Genomic DNA, 16,722 nt, shown 5'->3' with positions numbered 1-16,722 from the left:
CTATCATGGAAATGTTTGCTCTGTAATGGTACGAGTGAGCCAACGTTCGCTTCAGCTTCTCGTCCCAATGCACTGGGAAAAAGAAATATGCCGTGTCCAGGAGCCAAACAGACAGTTTTAGGTGCCAGGGAGATATTCATCCATACCGACCGATGTAAAAGAACAAAACGATAAGAACCAACCATAAAACTATAGCAGTCGGGATAACCCAGCTCCTTCTGGAGGCTCATGCCTGCCATGAAACAAGCTTTTTGGTATCATATACACCTAGTTTTGGTTAACGTGAAATAAATGGATCAGATATGGCAACAAGATTAGTTAAACTTCAATATGCCAAATTGTATAGGGACCACTGAAAAATCCTTAGAACCTGTTCTGTTTTCTTGCGAGGTGACATCAGATGAACACTCTTTTTTTGTCATACATGTTAAACATTGAAGAACTTGGCTACTCTTCCTAATGAAGGGTATATTTGTCCCACAGACCAAGACGGACCACATTCCAAGAGTTGGCGAAATCTATCCACTTATAGAGACTGAGGGCTTCCCTGACAGGCAGGATGATTTAATTCCAAGTGCTTGCGTTACCACAGAGTTAGAAGAAAGCCCCCAGCCAACGAAGCCACCTCCTGCGGTCCCAACTGAATCAAAAGTTGTCACATTGGGGAGAGAAGAGGTTTGTTACCTGGGAAACAAGCTCCAAATAGAAGGGGGCAAACGAGCCGTCAGATCACTGGAAAAAAGGGGGCCCGAAAGAAAATTCTGCTCTGCTGCCAAACTCTGTGCATATTTTATCAAGCTCATGTTGCGTTGCTCCAAGCAACTAAAGAGGTGATGGGGACAGAAGGAGGGGAACCGCTTTTAGCAGATGAGCCGGGTTCTGCTGGCTTTGCTGATGTTTTTTTGGGGATACTGAGTTCGTCTGATCCCCCTTGCAGCTTGAATATTAAATGCATGCCTGACACAGCACACGACGGCCGTTCTGATGCAGGCGTTTGTGTTTTAAAAACCAAAAGAGAACTGCTGCATCTCCGAGACCATGAACTGAAGCCCAGGGGGGAAACACAAAGCTGTTCCTTTGTTTTTCTCCACATTGATGAGTCAGTGAGGACGGTTAAAAGAGCTAGACCTTATTAACATTGACGCTCCCAGCGGGGCAAGAGATTTACCACTAAGAAGCAGGTTCTCCGGGACGGAAGATGGCAAAATGACCAGATCAACAATGGTCACTTTTGGCCACACAGCAGGAGAACCTTTTGAGAAGCTAAAGGGGACGATGTGAACAGCGCTGGCACCTGCAGGGTTCTGAAATGTAATACTGTTGCAATATTGCGTTCCCTCGTTCCGCTACATTCTTCTTCAACATAAAAACACAATGTTCTTCTTTCACGTAACAGCTTTAGAAATAAAGGAAATCTTTTCCAGCGGAGCAAAGGGTGGCAAAAGAAAACCTACGGCTTTCATAACGCAAAGCTGGGATTTCTTACCTGGAATGGAGATTGACTATTGTAGTTTTTTATTTCCTTGTTAGCCCCTCTGAAAAGCAGAACACGGGCACAGCCGTCCTGTAATACAAAGGGAATAAGTGTCATTTGCATAGAAATTGTCATGTAACGAACGAGCGCTTAAGGCAATGTGTGAAGTCTGAGCTTTCTTTCATGGGTATTGTATAGAATGTCTAAGCAGGCAGGTATGAATGGAAATTGGGAAAGAAAACAATGTTCAAGTATAAAAAGTATATTAAAGTAAAAGTTAAATGTGTGAATATATGAAATTCTAGGGCCTTCCACCATTGGCTGCGCAGTAGCCTTGGGTGAGCTCATAGTTAATATAGTTTACAATATGAACAAGGAGAGGACAATATTAAAGGGACGTTCCAGCCATCGTATGGACTTTAATGTATACGATGATGCTGCATGGTCCCTTTACATTTTCATGGCAGAACCCCCTCCCCCTTATGCATTTGCCCCTTGCTTTGACCACCAGCTATTTTGCGTGTTGAGTGTTGATGCTGTGTCCAGCCAAACACATCTCCATGCATGCGATGAACTCCCCTTCAGCCAGCGCTGGATCTGGGAGTGCTGCAGACCCCCATGCACATGCGTGGCATTAGAAGGGCCGCGACCGAGCTGCAGCTTCTCGGCCTTCTAGTGTCGGTGACATTAAACTGTCTCTTTAAGTGCAGAGTGCGGCGTGAGACAGATCCGTTGTGAATGTGGCTGAACTTACATCTTGAAACAAAATCGCAAAATAGGCCAGCAGCTCGGAGAAAGCAAGGCTTAGCATCGGGGAATTCCCATGGATGCCTTCTCGCCGACGCAAATAACGGGTTTTAATGGTTTGCCTAAAACATGCTTATAGTGCTAATATTTGAGCAGCTTGAAATAACGTTTACTACTTTCATAAAAAAAAAAGGTTTGATTTGTGTGAAAAATTTTTTTTACTGATCTGAAACATAAAAGACTAGACCAGAAAGAAATATACAGTAACTAAATTCCTGCTCTGCTCATGATTTCTTTATATATATATATATATTTATTTTATTTTTGTATTATTATTTTTTATTTTTTTTTAGCTTACAACTTTGCTGAGCGCTAAATGATTTTTATGCATTTTTTATGCTGCGGACCCTTTATTAGAAAACTCCAATTTCACTAGATTTCTTTTAATTTCTACAACAAATCTGTGCCTAATTTTGAATAAAATAAAGATTTTGAGAGAAGTAATGCTAATTAAATAAAAAAAACAATGAAATCTCAACATTCTGTACACTTGACCTTAAGAGCTTGGACTTATTAATCAAGGCATCTTTTCTCCTGCTGAGCCTCTAACACTGATTCTTGTGGCAGATTGTACCATTTTATGCGTAGATGGCAAGCTCATTAGGCTACCCGGCGCGTTTACATCAATAGCCAGTAAGGTCCTTACAAGGGGGCAACATAATACATGCCATTATCCCCTCTAGAATGTACGCTTTCGGGGCAGATTCTGCTACAATTTACTACATCAGAATACAGGATCGGCTCAGGGACAAATAATAATAATATAATAGTACAGTACTATAAGGATTATACCAGTATACTAATCTGCGGAGCAGAATTATACCAGTATGCTAATCTGGTAGGCAGAGTTTTACCAGTATACTAATCTAAGGTTATACTGGTATATTAATGAGAGGGGCAAATTGACGAGAGGGGCAAACTGCAGGGCAGGATTATACCACTATACTAATTTATGGGCAGGATTATACCAGTATACTAATTTATGGGCAGGATTATACCAGTATACTAATCTATGGGCAGGATTATACCAGTATACTAATCTATGGGGCAGGATTATACCAGTATACTATCTATGTGGCAGGATTATACCAGTATACTATCTATGTGGCAGGATTATACCAGTATACTAATCTGGTAGGCAGGGTTTTACCAGTATACCAATCTCAGATGTAAGGTTATACTGGTATATTAATTAGAGGGGCAAACTATTCTGAGAAGTAAGGTTATACCAGTATACTCATTCGAAGAGCTTACTAAACCAAGAATGGACCACTACATGTACTCCAGACCTAGCAGACCATGAAAGGTCCCTTTGTGGGCGACATGTTTATTGGGACATCTCTTGCGTCGGTGCTGTGTGATGGTAACATATGTATAAAGATACGCCGTCGGTGACAATACTATCCTTCACAACTATCCTCGCACATGGGCCACATGAGCCTTGTGTGACATTATTGCCGCTTTAGAGCTCATATTAACTACATTTAAAAAGTGGAAAAATACCCCTCGCTATCGTAAACCGGACCCTGTTCACCTGATGTATCGGTTCGTCTTAGTCTGTCAATTATAGTTTTGTCGGACCCTTTGAATGTTGGGACTGTAAGAAGCGCTGCGGAAGTTGCTGGCACCATATAAATAAAAGATATTAACAATGATGATAATAATAATAAGCATTATTTCCTGGAGTTTTGAAACATATTGTTGTTCCAAAGAAAATAAGGGTTTCATTATAAGAGATTTACCGCATTCCTCCGGAAAGGACGGGGAATATTGTGCTGACCTGAATAATGCTCCCGGCTCTACCTTCCTCCGGCCGATGCTATTAAACGCTTATTTGATGGCTTGGGACTTTTTTTTTAATAACTCTGCCTCTCGGCGGTTTGTATTTTATTTTGCTGATTTTACACCTGCGGGACTGCATCAGCCACTCGGCATGCCCATTTTACTACTTAATTAAACTGGCGGGGCGTTAAAGGAGCTCTGTCACATCACAATGAGGAAATTAAAAAGGATATTGTCATTAAGCACAAAACGAGAACTCTTTGAGTGATAAAATGCTCCGAATAAGCCGCCGACGAGGCCGCCGACAGGTAGCTCCCCAGCCGTCGGTGATTTACAGCCCCTTGATTCTGAGCTATCCTTGTTATTTCAGCGAGCGCTAACGCTTGGCTACCTCTGTGCGAAAGGATTTTGATACTTATTGGATTTTAATTAAATCAGATGCATACATAGAAAACAACGACCAGGAGACTCGAACTAGTTGGTACCGAGAAGAGGGTCGATACCCATGATAGAGGACGTCAATACCAATGGTAACTCTTTTAAACTTGATGTATATCATGGAAACGGTGCCAAAAAATGGCAAAACAGGTAAAGTCAACGGGGGGGTGAGACAGGTGGAGGTTAAGAAAAATGATGGAGGATATAGGAAGACCAAAGGTGTGAAAAAAGAGACTTAAGGGAGAGGACATGAATATCGCCAACTAGGAGGCACAAGAGAAGGACGCAAGGAGGACTCAGAAGCGGCTGGAGGGGTAACTAGAAAGAATATGGGTTATAAGTAGGGAGAGGGTGGGGTAGGAAGAAGGGTTTGTATTTATTCCCCAAATTGGAGACCCCATTGTTTCTGTCTTAATAAACTGCTCTGTACGTTAAGTAACAAGCAGACAACAGGACGGCTGCTTCATGGCGTCTTGTGTACTCTGCGGGTTGTTACAGATCCAATGTCAGTAGAAATGTCATTCATTATTTTATGTATTATCATTCTGCCTTCCACTTTGTGAACAGCTAATAATATATTCTGTGATGCCTCTGGTGCTGCGAGGTGAGGTGTCCACTTGTGCCCCCGGGGGCTATGCCCAGGGCCGGCCTTAGGGGTGTGCGACCTCTGCGGCCGCACAAGGGGGCCATGGTAGCAGGGGCGCCTGCCCGGGACTTAAATTAAAACATCGGGGTTTTTTTAACTTTATTTAACGTCATTCATGTTAAATAAAGTTTAAAAAAAAACAAAAAAAAAACCGATGCTTTAATCTAAGTCCCGGGCAGGGGCACCGAGCGGTTGCTCGTGAAGTTCTCAGCAACCGCTCGGCGCCCCTTACTCTCCGTGAAATGCTCAACATGAAATGCCGGCACCGCGGCAGAGCGAGAAGACGGATGCCTCCCGCTCTCACCGCAGGACTCCGGCAACAAGGAAAGTGAGGGGGGGTGTAGTTTGAAGGGGCAGAGGGGGGGGTGTAGTTTGAAGGGGCAGAGGGGGGGTGTAGTTTGAAGGGGCAGGGGGGGTAGTTTGAAGGGGCAGAGAGGGGGGGTAGTGAAGGGGGGGCGCCAGAGGAGTAGTCCGCACAGGGCGCCACAACGCCTAAGGCCGGCTCTGGCTATGCCCCTGTGCATTAGTCCACTCCCAGAAGTGGATGTGACCCCCAACCCTGCCACAGGTGCCAAGAGCCCCACTTATGGCTCTATGCCATTATTTATGCGGACCCCTCTGGCCGTACTCCACCTTGAGAAGGCCATCCCCGGCTAGTAGCCACAGCTCCTTTAACTTCTGCCTTGTACTTTATAGGGCTTTCTATCAATGCGTAATTTACTGACTCCACAGAGACATCTAGCAGGCTTTTAAAATCGTATGTTTGGCTGTCCAATTATACAGAATATTTTCCCATCCTCGTTAGGCTTCTTCCCCAGGTGTCTATTCCGCTTTGCAATTAGTCAGGTTATCCAGATGTTAACTAACTGCCGACTGCGATGTGTTATCCCCCAAAGACATGCTTGGGGGTCTTGTGCTTAGATGTGGGCTCTTTGAAGCAGTAATTCCCTTTCCTAGCGTGTTTACCGTATGTTTGAAATGCTAATGCCAGAATAGCCTTAATCAATAAGTCAGTCTCTTGTACGCACCGCAGGAGGTCACAAGACAAACATATAAATGTGGTCATTAGGAACTTCTATGAACGGAATGTGTGCGCCCCATAACCCTTTACTGTTTAGTAGATAAACCCACACAGTGATACGTTCATGGGACAGAGATATAAGTAGATGGAGTGAAGACTGTAGGTTTATTAGCAGAAGAACACGTATAGGCACAAGGGGCAGTAAGTGGGGGTACACAAGAGTGGGATGCACCGGGGCAGTAAAACAGAATGAATTGCTTGTGTTGCTTAAATACACAGCAGAGCTCCTCACCTGATTATAAAGTGCGCAGATGTGTAACGCCGTGTTTCCAGATGCGTTCTGAGCACCCATGTTGGCTCCATAAAACAATAAGTGCTCCAAATGTTGGAAGTGGCCGTATCGACACGCCTGCAGAGACACACATACATCACACATGTGAGTGCATACCGTTAAAATAAAAGCATACAAGGGATAACTCAAATCATAGTTACCCTCCATCGTCAATACATGATGCATAACAAGGGGAGAAGATTGTACGGCTGCTCTGTCTCTTCTACCCAAGGAACTAATGGAGTTACAATGACATTGTCCTGTTTATACGATATATTGACGCAGGGTTAACCTACTAACTCTTCACCTTTCAGCTCTCAATCCATAACTGTATCCCCCATGATTACTCCAACATTGTATAGGATACATTGCACACCTCCTTAGGCACCACCACAGAAGGAGTTGGACGCATCGAGAATATAGGCATAGAAGATATTGTTGGAAGCATCCATTTTTTTGGGGGTTATCAAGTGTGAAACTGTGAAATATGAGAATTCTCCAAATTTTTTTGTCCTGCCAACATGTTTTAAATATTAAAACTGTGGCTAAGTCAGTGCAAGATGTGTTGAATTCCAGAGTATTTGCAAAGCTCCATACAACGTAGCGATAAATGTCACAATTCCCAGAAAGCTCACACATTCCAAACGTAAAGATATAAAGGGAATTGGTGATTTACAGAGATGCGATCAAGCTCCTTCATCAGTAGAGGGCACCACAGACTTCTAATCATACGAATTCTGCCTTGCAAACGAGAAATTGGAGATGCTGTTTGTCTGACAGACCCCTAATTCATCATTTACTAAGAGAAATTCAGCGTAGAGACTGAGTGCAACACAAGCACAGCCAGGTAAGACCAGTCAGGAACCGGCATGAATGTTTCATGAGAATGATGAATGTTACACGATGATCTAATTTCTCTACCATGCAACAGGGACCTGACAGCTTTCTCTACCCTTCCTGAAAACACATAGAAACATAGATTCTGCCAGCAGATCGGCCCCATCTAGTTGCTTGTTTTTTCTACTGTAAAGACTCAAATCTTAATCAGTTGTTGGTTCCATCTTAGATTCGGAAGCCATATGCCTATATGCAAGATAAAATTCCCTCTCGTCTTGTTCTAAAATTCCTCCTCCTTGTACCCTCTTGTACTTGTAACCTCTTGTACTTGTAACTTTTTGTACTTGTAACCTCTTGTACTTGTACCCTCTTGTACTTGTAACTTTTTGTACTTGTAACTTCTTGTACTTGTAACCTCTTGCACTTGTACCCTCTTGCACTTGTACCCTCTTCTACTCTTCTAAATCCCTGTATGTATTTAACAGTTTCTGTCACTTCTCACCTTTCTCTGCGTTCCTCCACATACAGACATCATAGAAATAAGTAAAAGAGGCTCTTTTGCAATTTGGATAATTAGCCGCACTAAAGTAGAACTCTCTTGGAGTGAAACGCCCCAAAACTGCAGCATTAGTACCATCTTACATTATTTACAAAAACTAGTATAGAAAACTAAGTGTTTAAACGTTAAAACGTCATTGCTGGTGGGCTGTTATTTATATCACCAACATCAACATCTCCGTAGTAAGGTGAATGTTCAGTACATTTTCCACAGCAATTACTGTAAATTATGGTTGTTGGAAGCTGGTAAAGACCCTCGCAGGATGTAAATGGATGTTTAGGTGCAGGAGCGAGAGTGATATGTTTTACCCTGGTTTAGCTTCCTTTTTCTATGCTATGCTATGTTAACGAGCAAAAAATCTTGCCATAGAAATGCAGCATGGCTTTACTCTTCAAAGACACAAGTACACAGAAAGGACACACTTTAAAACATACTATACAACAAAGTGACAATACACACAAAATAGATACACAGTAGATAGTGAGACAAAAAGAACTGTCTATGCACTGTGAAGTTGAGTGGTCAGTCGCGTTAAGGGTTTATGTTTATAAGTAGATGCGCCTTTCAATTTTGAGAGTTGCAGGCAAGGGCATGTGAGTTGGATGACACCCTGCATGTCTTCACCTGCTATTCGAAAAAAAAACTCGCAGAAAATACGTTTTATTCTATTTAAAAAAAAATTTTGAAAAGTAAAAGCAGTGAGGGTTAAAGTGTATTTAACCATTTGGAGGGACACAGAACTTGTCAATCAACATCCATCCCCAGTTCTGTATGCATCCTCTGTTTAGTGAATAGACCTGAGATGTAACAAGAGACAGGGAACATGGGAACAAATGTGACATCAGCAAAAAATTATGGTGCCTTGATTCTTAAGAAAAAGTTGGATTTAATTCACTAAAACATCTATTCCTAAAATAACCCCTCTGCCATTTTAGTCTTGTGCTCCACAGTATTAGAATGTAGAACGTATTCAGTTTGTGGAGTTCCACATTTGATACATTAGGCCAAGTACATACTTCTTCACCTAATCATATTAAATCTTGTATCAGTCTCATCATTAAGAAGCACAGAGTCTGAATTAGGCATTTAAAGACTGTTTTAATAAATTTGATAATGCCCTCTATAGGCATACCTTTATAGAGATATGTGGCAGCTCCAAATACCCGAATGCTGCTTAATTCTCTCCCCTCTTGTCCTGGGGCTCTGTTATGTAAATATTCCGCTCTATGATTTCATTATCCGCACATTGCCAGAATCACTGTTCTTTTTACTGTCAATTAAGCACTCGCGCAGCGGCTAATATTTAAGATGGCAGCTGACATACTGTTTCCCTCCTGCCATGTGTGCGCCATTAGTGCGGAGTGTCTGTATTAACAAAATGTGTACAAAGAGAGGAGACAGGGAGAGCTGGCAGGCCTCAGAGAGCAAATGAACCCATTAGCACTGCAGTCCTTGTTTACACATTCACCATTACACAGTATAAGTATTTAATTAAAAAGAAATGATCTCGCCACTTTCCTTACAGTGACCTGGTGGTTCGCTCGCTCGGGTTTTACTGTAGAGCTGATAATAATAACAACCAGCCATTTCTTCTGCTTTGTTCTGCGGTGTGTATTATGATGTGCGGAACAAAATGTATTTTAACGTATACACATATGTATAGCCCTGTAAATAAAACTGCAGCTTCATATGCACAGAACCTTAAGAGAACACGTATCATAGTATAGTTTATAACGTATTGAGTGGAGCTCTGGAGACCTTCAGAGTAATAGACACGTTATGGAGAGCGTTCAGAAGAGGGCTACCAAAATGGTTAAAAATCATGGAAGACTAAAGGAAGCTCAATATGTTCGACTTGGGGGAGAGAAGAGAGAGGGGATGTGAAATGGGATTTAACAAAGTTTGGAGGGAAGTTTACTTCAAAAGGAGGAGAAATGTTAGAATCTAACACTAAAGGGTCGGAGGCTTAGATGTAATGTAAGGAAGGTTTACTTTACTGAGAGGGTGGAGATAAATAGAACATCAGAGTCTATGTTTAAATACCCAAAAGATACAAGAGCTACACATTCATACACTTGTCCATTTGAAGGGAATGTCATCTCGATTAAAGATTTAACTTCACTAATCATTACGCTGGAAGGGCTCGGTTGTCCTTGCATAATTTACAGCATTTAGAGATGCATGATGGAGGACCAGCTCTTTCTCTTCCGCCAGTGAAAGTCACCAAGGTTGGAGCTTCATCATGCACTGTAAAGATGGACGGTGTGGTATGCTCCTCATTCATTCACATTCTTTTCCTGTCCAGCAAATAGAGCCTCAGATATACCCCTATTAATGGAAGCTAAAGTGGGAACATATGGCTGATAAAGTAAATATAATGGTTCTGTCCTTCTGTAAGAGTGCAACCCCATCCATTCTTCCATCTAGAAAGATCTCTTATCGCCATGGGTGAAATCCAAAACACGTACATATCACATTTACTGTACCTGGTGGATCTCTTGCCAGCCATTTTCATCCTTGCATCCCACTGTGGCGTGTTCGTGAAGCAGTAATTCACAGCAATATGGGTCTCCTCCGACCATCGCTGTATGATACAGGGGAGTCAGACCACGGCTGTCCTTGTAATCAGGAGATGCTCCCAGTCCCAGCAAGGTCTGTAACAAGACAACATTGACACATATTTTCAAACACCGTTTCCACTTCTCCTATCTTGATCTAATGAGGGTAGCAATAGTTTATAGGCTTTGTTGGTAACATTTCCCCAGGGAAATAGGTTCTTCTTACATATGTCCAAAGATTCAAAATCAAAGGAGGTTGTTTTTTTACGTATTATATAATTTCCATACAATAGTTTTTTGGGGGTTTTTTACGTTAAAATGAGGAAATAGCAATTAAAGCGGATGCAGTCACCATAGCAACTGTGAGAATGTTCATGCTGTTTGATCCAGAATTGATCTGAACCCCAAGTTCGTGCGAGCAGGAAAGCAGTGTATTATTTCTGGATATTTAAGAGTATTCTTAAATATTTGATACACAAAGAAGGCAGAATAGTTTTCCCCAAACAGAGAGGTCTAATCGCAGCAATATAGGATTTTGTATGATTAGAATAGCCTGTTCCGTCTGCGACTTTGTATGCGAAGAGCCTGTTTCTGGGCTAATGTACAGTAGGTTTCTCTCTTTAAGAGCCGGGACATTGAAATATTAAATATTCCGACTCACACTGGCGCTAATGGAAGATTTTTCAAGGCAGGTGACCCAGTAAAAGCAGAAATATGCCGAATTAAATTCAGGCCACGGGAAACCCTGGAGGGGCACCTGCTCTGCGAGATGAGAAACTGTATGAAAACGCTCAACGACATTGCAGGGAATGTGAGGGTCAGAGACTAAGAGACCGAGAAATATGATAAATAGTAATGTTTCATCACAAGGCAGAGGTAACATGGACCGGATATGTAGATATATCTGCAGAGGAAGTTGGGTTACCTTCTGTGTATTTAAAGCACATGAACAGCAAAATATTGTTTTTACAAAACATTTTGTTCTTATTTTTGTATAATGTCCATGGCTCTAAATACTCCTTCTGTGAAAACACTCTACTTAGACCACAGAATCCTTACTTGGCTTATCTTTTATAATGTCATATACATTCTCCTTGTATAGTAGAAGCCAAAATCCTTTGTTTTTGGATGAGGAACCTACCACGAGAGCTGTCTGGGTCTTCGCCCGAGACGCTTTATGCAAAGCAGTCATGCCATCTTTGCTCCTGAAGTCCAAGTGAGCCCCGCCATTGCGAAGAGCTTTGATGACGTCTGTAGAGTTGTCCAACTGTGCGGCCAGCGTGAGAGGGGTTTCTGCCAAACATCAGAGCAAAAGAGTTCACTCAATCATGTAAACACGGAAATGGAAGAGGCCGTCATATAAGCTCCCATTAAGCCCCTTCCTGGTCCATGGCTTGAACATAAAATTGCCCCAAAGCTGGTGCAGCAAATGCTGTAGTATATTCCAATCGCCTAGACTCGCTGCACGGGAGAAGAAGAGGCCGTAGCTATACTAATCACTGTATCACAGCCCTTTGACAGCAAAAGACTTGCACTACAACTTAATAAATACACCCAATCCAATAATAATGATACAATAGCTCCTATAGTCAGAGATATAGGCGACAATATCAATCAAATAAGCCAAAAAACAACATTAAACCATACCAGGTATAAACTTGATGGACCTAAATCACAGCATTATTTTATACCTATTTAGAGATGAATACTTTCTTTTCACACTTATTTATTGTGATTTAGTGAGTATATAGTATACATATATATATATGTATATATATATGATTATCTCTATCTATAAAACTTTCCGATTAATTCCATTATAATCTGCTCTCCTCAAGACGTGTACACAATATTATAAAGAAATAAAGCCGCGATACGATCTAAAATAAATCCCTTATGCGCAAAAAGGTAAACATTGCATTTTCCAACCAGAAGAGAAAAATAAAAAGCATTGTAAATAAAACATTATTAAAAGGTACAGCCAAGAGATTTCATCTATTATTGAAAGATATTGCACTTTTTACATGTAGTATGAAGAGGCAGCTAACGCTGAACCCTTTCTGCCTGCCTCGGTTGTCTTTTATTACCTCCGTTATCTGGGTCATGGTAGTTTGGGTCCAGTCCTCGGTCCAGCATCTTGTTAACCTTCTCTACAGAGCAGTGCTGGATGTAATCCATAAATTTACGTAGGCTGGCCTGAACGAAACAAGATATATATTAAAATAAAGAATATGTTCATCTGCAAAGCCCATATCTGTTCCTCAGCAGCATCCTTTAAAACCAAACCCTCTCTATATTATCAAGAGTAGAGATCAATGGAATGTATGGACCATACACAATAGAGAAACATAGAATCTGATGGCAGGTTTCCTGACAACAATCAGTCCTTGGACTTGTTCTAGAGTCAGGATAGTCATATGCTTATCCCAATGCATGTTTCAATTCCCTCACTGTATTAGCATCCATCACTGGGTGGCTGTTCCACATATTTACCACCCTCTATGTAAACTAAAATGTCCATACCTTGCATCAATACATGAATATAAAAAGTATTAACATTGAGTTACCTTTGTATGGAGCTTAGCGATCTGTTTCTCATCAATGCTGGACTGTTTGTACAATCTCTTCTTATACCGAAACTACAAAAAGAAAATAGGAAATAATTATAAAAACCTGTTCAACCCAAACATTAAAAATACCTTTTTTTTGTAAAAAAAAAACAAAAAAACAATGGCACTTGGACACATACCTCCATGGATGGTACTCCCCTGCTCATTGGCTGTGGGTATTCCCGCAGAAGACGTTCCTCATCAAGGAACTTTCCGTCCCTTCCGTTACTGAAAGGCTGGTATAAGCCATAGTTGAGGACGTCCTTCAGACTCTGGTTGAGCGTACACAGGATCCGCTGCTTTGCTACCCATACGGTAGCATTGGGGTTAAAACGGATACATTTCTGCAAATCAGGAGCATAAAAAATGATAAGCACAGTGGGAAAATAATAAGCATTGGTTAAGTCTTTTATTTATTTAATACATTGCCAGCGTCATAAAACGGCAGTTAGGTATAAAAACTAAAGAAGAAAAAAAATCACAATTTATATCAGCTAACAGATTTTTCTAATCTTGTTGACTACGGACTGTCCCATGACCTTCACCAATAGTGACATCTGGATACCCATGCGTAAAGAGTCATCTACACTGAGACAGCTCTACAAATAGCAGGTGAAGCGTGGTAACAAAGTAACTGCGGTTCTTCACCCATGGAGCTGTGGTCCAAATATATCACAGTATATAATTAGATCAGTTCTCGGGCAAATTCAGTCCCAACGGTGATGACCGCTGCCGGCCAAGTTCGGGTTCTCTGATCATTGTACAAGCTTTGAGCTTCTCCTAAATGCCTAAAGACCTGAAGGGTAACATCTAATTACTAATCTATTCCTGTGTATTACATGTATCTAGAAATGTATTAACTTTTTTGAGACCCAGGGGGGCCCACTGGCAATCTACTGGGATTGCTACGGCTCAGAAGCAATCTTTTCTCCCATACTATTGTTTTATTGAATCAATATATCTTAGTAAAATTATAAAGATTTTCCCAGAGATTTCATTTCAACCTTTTAGCCTCAAGCAGACAGCTTGCATCTTCAAGCCAAACGTGTCTTCCGCGTATAAACTTTAATATTTCCAAAAACACAGATCTGTAAAAAAATAGTGTGGCTTCTGTTTGCTTGTTGGAGGCAACATTGTATCTATCATGATGTCATCTTTCAGACCACATTACCTAGAAACCTTACACTAACTTTGGTATTCCTGTTATGGATTTAAAGAAGTCCTAAAATTGGAGGGATCTGAGGAGATGAGAAAGCTAACAATCTAAGAGAAGGTGAGTCGCATGCAGACCTTTTTCAGTGAACCATGAACTTTAGAGCACTTTTGAGGTTGGTGGGTTAAAGGTAATGGGGTTTGTTAGAAGAACTAAAAGGCTTCATTGGATTTTTATGTCATGCTCGGTGAAGAACTTTCATTCTTCTTTGTCTTTCAGAGGCTGTAAAGATTAAAGAGTGTTTAAGCCGACACATTGTTCAGTCATGGTGGGTAAACGCTATTAATAGGTGATTTTGTAGTGAACACGAATGAGGGGGAAAGTTCAGGAACTTTAACGTGTGAGAAATGAGTCTCTGTCTGAAAGAGGCATGGGGCAGGTTTCCTTCATGAAGCAAAGTCTGAATAGGGTAACTCTGAGTTGCTAAGTGAGAACGTGACATAACAACATTGAGCCGTGGATGTGGAGGAGAGGTGCTGAAATACCCAGCAGAGGATAAAATGAGGTTGTGCCCTGAACCAGATTTAAAAAGTGTGCAGCGTTAGAACACGCAAGAACAGTTCATGAGCACAGAGAATTCCGCAGCTAACTCCTTAACTGCTGGACAAAAGATCGGTCAAAGAGACAGACACTGAAAAGGCATTGAGAAAATAAAAGTGCTGGCAGGGAACGACGGCTTGGAATATTTTTCAAATAAAAAAAAAGAAACACCCACGGTGTCTTCTGGTAGATCTCTCAACTTACATAAAATGCAACCGCTTCTTACATTTAACAGGGGGGCTGTGGGGAGGCGTATATTACATTAAAATCAATCCCGCTCTGTAGAATCTATTTTTATGAGGATTCAAAGGCCACAATGGCCACCTTCAAGACACAGATCAAAAGAATACACCTGAAAGGCAGAACGCACTGGCCGGGTTATATAAAGAACCCTGCTTCAAACAATAATACCCCATCTTATTTTCTATTAAGGACTTCTAGATTTACAAGCCAGTTTCTGTTTTTTAAAATTGTAATGATTATTTGTGAAGTTTTAGAAAACCTTAAGAATGAGTGGGTTTTGCAGGACTTCAACGCATGAATGAACGCAGGAAATATATTTAGTATATTGTTATTGAAATCAAGAATGGTAACCCGCAGAATGTATACATTATTAATGCAATTTATGTACTGTATGTTAAACATTAGATCTCTTCCCCCTCAATGTGGGGGGGGGAGTAATTGCCCTGCAGATACAGCCCACGCCTCCCCAAGTGACCTCATTTGTATTATTAGATTTGTGGATATGTCTAAACACGTACTGCTGCTCTTTTCGTGGGATGACCAGCACTGCCTGCTCTGCTTCTGTGATGCACTTGAAATGAAGAGGGTATTAGGCTTGTAACCATGGGAATAACTAGAAATCACAGGGTCCCAGTGCAAATTTGTCCTCAAACAGCTTGCCTGTGCCATCTTAGCCCCAAATAGCCTGTCTGTGCCATCTTTGACCCCAGCTTGTCTGAGCCATTTTTTTCCCAAAACAGCTTGCCATCTTAGCCCCCAAACAGCTTGACTGTATCTCTTTCTCTCCATGCAGACATTCTGCATGCAGGAAATGGATGTGATGTCACTTCCTGCATCCTGAATCAGACAGCGCGCAGGGAGAGCGCGAGAGAGATCATCTGATTGGTAGAAGCCACAGTCTGACTTACAGTTTGCTGTAGGTCTGGAATTACAATCCTGATGACCATAGTGTTGGTCTGGATGTCCTCCAGACGACTGGTTGGACGTTCTGCAGTGGCTCTGATGGTATCATAGATGGTTTCTTCTTTCGAACTGTCAGATTCGGACTCCATTGAATAGTCTGAAAAACTCTGCGCCATCTCATCTTCACTGGAGGTGGGACTTCGTGGCATATTCAGCGTCATTTACCCTAAAGCACAAAACACAAAAATATTAAATTATTTTGGAGGAACATAACGATGAACGCAAGAAATTCATAAGCAACAGACCCCATTAGCATTATGTTTGTCAGACATATAGGCGAGATATAGGCGTTTACACTTTGAACAAAGCTGTATATGTATCTGGTATTATTACCAGAATAAAAGTAGGCGTTTCATCTAGACAGATGTTAATCTGGAGTCTTAAATAAACCTTGGCGCTAAAAGTACCAGGCTTTATACAAACCGATACCACAAACAGTATGGAAGTTAATTTAGTTACTTATTAAAGACACAAAAGCCTAGTAATATTTATCCATAATATATGCCATATTTTATGGGGTGATTTTGCACCTTTTTATTCACACATCTAATTTTTCCTTTTATAAATTGTTACAATTGCATAATTGCAATAGTTTTAGGTCCCCAGGTGTTGGGTCATTTCAGGGACCCACTGCTCCGCATGCCCCACTAGTGGGGGGCAGTTTTGCTTAAGGGTTCCCACATTCAAAGCTGCCTTCTTCG

At 41.3% G+C, this 16,722-nt stretch overlaps 1 protein-coding gene across 1 annotated transcript; it reads right to left on the bottom strand.

The window, feature by feature from the left end:
• Positions 1–1,486: 1,486 nt before the first annotated feature.
• On the bottom strand, positions 1,487–16,170 carry LOC149280200 (SH3 and multiple ankyrin repeat domains protein 2-like; the record flags this gene model as incomplete). The annotated part of the gene is made up of 8 exons (XM_089500760.1): positions 15,967–16,170; positions 13,203–13,406; positions 13,021–13,092; positions 12,541–12,649; positions 11,595–11,746; positions 10,382–10,549; positions 6,461–6,577; positions 1,487–1,564 (listed from the first exon to the last, which is right to left on the bottom strand). Coding segments are annotated over exons 1-8 (1,104 nt in total), but the record flags the coding sequence as incomplete, so codon positions are not given.
• Between the last annotated feature and the right edge of the window lie 552 nt (positions 16,171–16,722).

This window comes from Sceloporus occidentalis, unplaced genomic scaffold (genome assembly GCF_023333645.1).
Source record: "Sceloporus occidentalis isolate IW3139 unplaced genomic scaffold, rSceOcc1.0.p SCAF_158, whole genome shotgun sequence".
Taxonomy (NCBI): domain Eukaryota; kingdom Metazoa; phylum Chordata; class Lepidosauria; order Squamata; family Phrynosomatidae; genus Sceloporus; species Sceloporus occidentalis.
Note: the sequence above shows the minus strand (reverse complement) of the source record. Positions and strands in the feature narration are given on the sequence as shown.